The sequence below is a fragment of the Aythya ferina genome, assembly GCF_964211825.1.
Source record: "Aythya ferina genome assembly, chromosome: 25".
Lineage (NCBI taxonomy): Eukaryota > Metazoa > Chordata > Aves > Anseriformes > Anatidae > Aythya > Aythya ferina.
The window spans coordinates 3,695,997-3,702,895 of record NC_140323.1 but is presented as its reverse complement, the minus strand read 5'-3'; the positions used below and the strand labels follow the sequence as shown (position 1 = coordinate 3,702,895).

Here is a 6,899-nt window from a genome sequence, read left to right as displayed (position 1 = left end):
CCATCTATGTTGTACTGGCTCATTTTGCTCTTTATATTTTGATGCTCCCTGACTGTCTGCCAATACATAAATCCATGATCAGGGAAGGGCTTGAATCCCCAAGCACCATTTGAAGAGCCCTAGGCAGGCATTTCCCAGGGCTTTCTTGCCTCCCCAGTGGGGCAGTCAGTCAGAGGGGAAGAAAGCAGAAAGAGAGGGCAGGGCAGGACAGGCTGTGCCACGAGGGAGCACCCAAAGAAAAGTGGCAGTAACACATCCAGGAGCCTGCCTCTCCAAGAGCCCTTGTGCAAAGCCTTTGCTGCTGTCTAGGAAAAAGCATTCTCCTCCTGGAAAAGTCACCCTGCAAAGGAGCCGGCCTTCAGAGGTCCCCCAGCCCTATTGCTCTGGCCTTGAGACGGCTGCAGCAATTCCCCTCCTACTGCAGGAATGGGCACGTAGCAGCTCCCACAGAGTCCTGATGTGTCCTTGAGCCCCGAAAGTGCACTGTATGGTCAGAGGCACAAGGAGCTTCATGCCCATTGCAGCAGCTTAAGGCCTGAATCACAAAATGATTCTTCTTCTCAATAAAAGTTTCATATAAATTGCCATCTTTTTAGAGAAGAGATTTGAGTTCTGCTGATCAAGAACTTCTGTGCTTCCCCTGCTGAAAATGTTCTTTAAAAAACATTTTAAAAACCTTGCTAACTCCTTGAAAGCAAATGACAGAGCAAGAAATGCTATGTGATGGGAGTAAGAGAACAGCATTTCTTCCCAGAGCCACAGGTAAGAATAGCAGACATAAAGGGGTCAGAGCCACAGCTTTGAAAGAAAAGCCACAGCCCTTCACAGCTATTTCTTCTCACCTTCATTGGTCTTGAGATATTTTATAGAAACACATGGAAAAGAAGAGAGAGAGATGGAAAACCAGTCAGCTTTAGCGGATAAGCAAACAAGCAAACTCAAACCTCCCTTAGTGTGGCAGGGCAGTCACAGATCTCCTTACACATAACCTAGTGGCTGCTGAATTCCTGGGCTATGCCTGGACTCCAATGACTGATTGCATGAGCTCTGGCAGCATAGACATAAGCTGCAGAGCTTTTGCTGATGGATACATAGACATATTCAGGGTAAATTCCCATCAGAAAGTTCCCAAGGAGTTTCTAAGAAAACCACCACACACTAAGGAGGACCACACTGGCAACAGGTTGTCTCTGTGGCCAGTGCATGTGGATCCAGATAAGAGTTAGGACAGGGCATATTTCTCTAAATCCACGGTGCCATTCCACTGACCTTTACTTTTCTCTCCCCACTTAAGCCTTCCCCACTGACCTGCCTAATCTCCCTGGCAAGGGCAGGTAGAACAAATCCAGATCTCTAAAGCAGTGCCTCATGTGCAGAAGGCCAGGATGGTTAAGATCTTCCTGGGATACAGCAGGCGTTAGAGAGTTTGCTGAGAGGGGCACAAGACTCTGTAAGCACTGCCCCTGACCCTAACAAACCCTTTGAATAATCCACCACCTCTCATCTCATGCCTGCATACACAAAATCTGAAGTCGAATGAATAAAAGGGCAGCTCAGTGGCTTCAGCACCAGCATGTGATAAGGACAAGCCTGTGGGTGTTTTCCAGGCTCCCGTTCCACCAAGTCTGGACGACTGCCTGGAAATTCACCTTCACATCATCTTAACAGGAATTATGTAATGTCTCGGGGCAGAGCAAATAGCCAATGACTGCTGACAAGCTCATGCAGAATGTAAGAGATTCTGGCAATTTCACCTTAAGGAGCTCCACAGAAAGCCAAGGCAAGGCTTCTCACCTGCCCTTGCTCACCTGCCCACACCAACAGGTCCAGCAGCAAGTGGGAGAAGTGCTCAGCAGAGGCTGACTTGGTTTGCTTTACTGCTGGGACACCACGAAGCCCACCCCACTTCCCTGCACTGACAGCAAGTTTAAGTGGCATGGGCAAGAGACAACACAGACCACAAAGCCCCTGGCATCCCAACCAACACCTTGCTCCGCCAAGTGAGCCCCGTCCCTGTGTTCCCCAAAAAGCCCATGGCTGTGAGCTCAAGCCCTGCTCTGCCTGCCTCCCCAGCCAAGGAGACAAAACCCTTGCAAACCCTTTGGTTTGGCACCGCCTGCCACCAATGACAACGCAAGGTTGAACACTTCAGACATCTATTCCTGCCTAGTCGCCAATATTGACTCAAAGCCTCTCGTTGCAAACACGATTTCGAAGAAGAAAAGCCATCTAATCTTGTTCTTCAACTCCTCTGGCAGCACCACAAAATGGCACAGCCTGATAATCCTCCCTGATAATCCTTGTGCCTCCTGATGGACCCTTAAGGTTTATCATGTTGGTATCATTTTTGTGATATTTTTATCAACTTGGGTAATGGTTGGGCATCTTTGTTGACAGAAGACTAGCACGAAAAAAAAAAAAGAAGGGTATAAAAGAGGGAAGCAGCCTGCCCCAGATCAGTTCTGGTCAAAGATGGCCAAGCTCACTCTGCTTACCGGTAAGTCCTGCTTCCCAGCTTACTTCTTTACCTTCGTGACAAGTATTTGTGGCTCTCGCTGTTACACTGGGGAGTTTGAGAAGTTCTTTGGAATTCCAGTCTCTTTACTCTCCTTTCAAAGAAAAAGACATAGCAGCAACTTTCAGAAGGGATTGTTATATTTTTCAGTACTGTTTGGGAGGACAATTTATGCATTAGAAATGAATGTATTTCGTTGTTGTTTGAAAATGAAAAACATTTTTTAAACAAAACAAAACAAAAAAGTACAAATGATCAAAATTCTGCACTCTGACTTCTTCAGGTTGTTTTCAATGCTTCTACCTGAAATTGTTCCCAAATTGCATCCACTTCCATATGAACACTCAGATAAATGTGCCTAAAGAAACACAATGATTACAATCTGGGGTACAAATTACATAAAGTTCAGCGCAGACCTGATCAAGAGCTTGGCATTACCTTGCTTCTCAAAGACTAATCCCACACTTCTTTCTTCCAAGGTCTGGCCCTCCTGCTGAACGCCCAGATAGGTATGTGCTCCCTACCCCCAAACGACCCTACCAAACCCTTTCCACCATGTGCATGTATGGGTGCGTGGAGCAGGCTTACCAGCCAACTCTTCTACAAGAGGGAAGAAGGAGGCAGCAGCTGGCCAGCACGCAGTGGTTCTTAGGTCGTAATTTACACCTAAGAGCAGCCCAGGGAACTGTTGTCTTTAAAGTGTGCACTGAGGGATGGTTACAGGGAATAATGCAGCCTCATGCAGCTAGCTACCTGGCCAGCAGGCACAGGAGGCCACCTGCATTGCCCACACACGTTCCCTCTGCTCTCCTCGATCCCTGCCCCATCTCCTCTGTCTCTGCAGGCACTGCCTATGTGCTGTCATGCTACTTCACCAACTGGGCCCAGTACAGGCCCGGCCTGGGAAGTTTCATGCCAGACAACATCGACCCATGCCTGTGCACTCACCTGCTCTACGCCTTCGCTGGGATGTCCAACAACGAGATCACGACCATTGAATGGAACGATGAGACCCTCTACAGATCCTTCAATGGCCTGAAAAACCAGTACGTGACGTTCCCTGGGCTATGGCAGTGCAGCCCGTGGGGCGAGAGGTGCTGAGGAGAAGAAGCAGAGAGGGACGGGCAGGGAAGGCTGCTCAGGCTGCCAGCACAGATCCTCTGTGGTCGGTGACTGTCGGTCAGTGTGCTCTGGACGTGCCTGTTGGGTTTCACACCACGGCATCACAGCCTACGAAGGCAGCTGCATCACAGTTTCCAGGAAAGCAAGAGCACTGTGCTTAATGTTGGTCTTTTCTGTAAAGTCAGAAATAGCAATCCAACAGTGTGGCTTGTAGCCAAATGTGTTTGTGTCCTTACCATTGCAGGAATAAAAACCTAAAGACTCTTCTTTCTATTGGAGGATGGAATTTTGGAACAGACAAGTAAGTTCTTGCCATCTTCTACCCAAAAAAGAGGGAGAGGAAGAAAGAGGCCCTGACCAAGCCCCAACCCTGCCCTCCTCTGCTCCCTAGGTTCTCCACAATGGTTTCCACTCCGCAGAACCGCCAGACCTTCATCAAGTCCGTCATCAAATTCCTGCGCCAGTACCAGTTTGATGGGCTGGACATTGACTGGGAGTACCCTGGCTCCAGGGGCAGCCCGGCTCAGGACAAGGGTCTCTTCACCGTCCTGGTGAAGGTAGGGGGACACAAAGGGGCTGCTCAAGGCCTCTGCTCTGCACAGCTCGGACCAGAGGAGCCCTGGGGGGCTCCGAGAGCCCACGCTGAGCCCTGTTCCTTGGCATCCCCCAGGAAATGCTGGCCGCCTTCGAGCAGGAAGCCAAGCAGGTTGGCAAGCCCCGTCTGATGATCACGGCTGCTGTTGCTGCAGGACTTTCCAACATCCAGTCTGGCTACGAGATCGCTGAGCTCGGCAAGTGAGTAGCAAGCCCCCAGGTCCACCTTCTGTGACCTCCTTCAGGCCATTCCTTCCAGCGCTCTCCCTTCCAGCAGCAATGGGATGCTCTGACATTAGCTGGCAGAAACCAAGCCCACTGCCTGCAGAGCCCCCGTGCTTTATGCAGGGCGAGAACTCCTCAGGATGAGAGACTCGTCCCCACCCTTAGAAGGCTTCTCCAAAGGGATCCTGGAGAAACGTGGTCTGCAGAAAGTGGGGGCACAGCCAGAGGGGATTAGTTGCCAGGACTAAAGGAACCTCCTGGTCTGGGTGAGTGAGCTTGCCAAGACACAGACGCATGCAATGTTCTCCACAGGTACCTGGACTACTTCAACGTGATGACTTATGATTTCCACGGCTCCTGGGATGCACAAACTGGGGAGAACAGCCCTCTCTACAAAGGCCCAGGTGACACTGATGGCAATATCTATTTCAACGTTGTAAGTATAGTTGAGGAGCCTGTGTCAGAAATGTCGTGCCTGTGATCAGACCAGCGATGATCATTTTCAGAATTCACCATCCTGCTTACAAATCCTGGCACAGGCTTGAACTGTGATGCTTTTCGGTAGGATTACGCTATGAACTACTGGAAGAGCAATGGTGCCCCAGCTGAGAAGTTAGTTGTTGGATTCCCCACCTATGGAAACACCTTCAGACTGCAAAACCCATCCAACAATGGTCTTGGTGCACCAGCATCGGGACCTGGACCTGCTGGACCTTACACACAGGAGGCTGGGACACTGGCTTACTATGAGGTGTGTGTAATACCACATTTGTGATATTATTTCAAACAATTTCACAGAAGAGACCCGTGTAACTTTCTAAATGTCTATTGCACACAGAAAGTTGTCCATAGAGATTCAGAAGAGAAGTTGATTTGCCCAGTAGATAGAATCAGTGCCTTAAAATAAATACCTTGCTCATACAATGTGTGTCACCACACGGTTTAGCAGGGAAGGTTTGAAAGAGGAACAGCCTCTTCCGAAATATACATTTGATGCTTCCAGTACTTGGAAACGTCAGTAAGTGAAATGACTTCTATTATTGGTAGCGCCCACAAGGTAAGAAGGAGTGCAGCGGGGAATGCTACACTTGATCTTTTCAAAGGAATACGTCTAATGTGCCCAAGTAAGCCATGGAAATTCTTAAGCTCATTTAACAAAATCTAGGAAAGATGTAATTATTCACAGGGACCAAATTAGCTGCACAATTCTAAAGACTAAAGTCAAAGAAATGACATTGCCCATTTTTGCGTGATACTCAGTAAATTTCCTTCTCTTGGCCCTTCTGCCCAGATCTGCACTCTGCTGAATTCTGGAGCCACCCAAGTTTGGGATGCCCCCCAGGACGTGCCCTATGCCTACAAGGGCAACGAGTGGGTTGGCTACGACAACATCAAGAGCTTCAACATCAAGGTACGGTGGGGATGCGGCTGTACTAATCACACTCCAGGAGCCCTTCTGCAACAGCAGCTCTTGGACTAACTGGGATTTCTCCCCCGGCACTGCACAGGCTGACTGGCTGAAGAAGAACAACTATGCAGGTGCTATGGTTTGGGCCATTGATCTGGATGACTTCACCGGCACATTCTGCAAGCAGGGCAAATATCCCCTGATCACCACCCTGAAGAACGCTCTTGGCCTGCAAAGCAGCAGTGAGTAACTGGAGAAGCGTGGCCTTCTGGAAGGGGACCCCGTAGCTCATGGCTGATGCAGGTCTTCGGAGGCCTGAGAACCTTTATTTCTAGGGACTTCAGGGATAACAATTTTCTAGAGATTGCCCTGGGAACATCCCATCACCCTGCATCCACTAGGATAAGAGTGAGATTGTAACTGGCACCTGAGTTGACATTTTTCAAAGGCCCAGTGTGAACCCAGCCAGATTTGGGGGCACAAAGGTTAAAGGCTGTTCTGCTGATGCCACCCCAAAAGGGACTGTGGCAGAAGGGCAGTGTTGGGAGAACCGCAAAGCAAAGATAAGCCCTGTTCTGCTTTTATTTCAGGCTGTGTGCCATCAGCTGAACCCAATCCTCTGGTGACTGCAGCTCCCAGTACTACAAGTGGAAGTGGAAGTGGAAGTGGAAGTGGAAGTGGGAGTGGGAGTGGAAGTGGAAGTGGCAGCGGGAGCGGGAGCTCGGGTAGCAATACTGGTGGCACTGGTGGGAGCGGATTCTGTGCTGGCAAGGCCAACGGCATCTATGCAGATCCGACCAACAAGAGCAAGTTCTACAACTGCAACAACGGTGAAACCTACGAGCAGAGCTGCCAGGCCGGGCTGGTCTTTGATCCCAGCTGCTCCTGCTGCAACTGGGCATGAAGACTCCAGGTCGATCACAGCAAACAGACCCCTTGGGTCTAGTTCTGTGGAATAACAATGATTAAATAAAGTGTTTTGCAAAAGGAGCAATCTGCACTGCTTGACTCGTCTCGCTCTTCATATTTTGATGC

The 6,899-nt window shown here is 49.5% G+C and overlaps 1 protein-coding gene across 1 annotated transcript; it reads left to right on the top strand.

The window, feature by feature from the left end:
- Positions 1–2,458: 2,458 nt before the first annotated feature.
- Positions 2,459–6,852, top strand: LOC311423769 (acidic mammalian chitinase-like). The gene is made up of 11 exons (XM_084498176.1): positions 2,459–2,497; positions 2,995–3,024; positions 3,360–3,561; positions 3,882–3,938; positions 4,029–4,194; positions 4,308–4,432; positions 4,769–4,892; positions 5,022–5,207; positions 5,748–5,867; positions 5,965–6,106; positions 6,455–6,852. Exons 1-11 carry the CDS (start codon positions 2,473–2,475, stop codon positions 6,766–6,768), a joined length of 1,491 nt encoding a protein of 496 aa, XP_084354302.1. The 5' UTR covers positions 2,459–2,472; the 3' UTR covers positions 6,769–6,852.
- Positions 6,853–6,899: the final 47 nt, after the last annotated feature.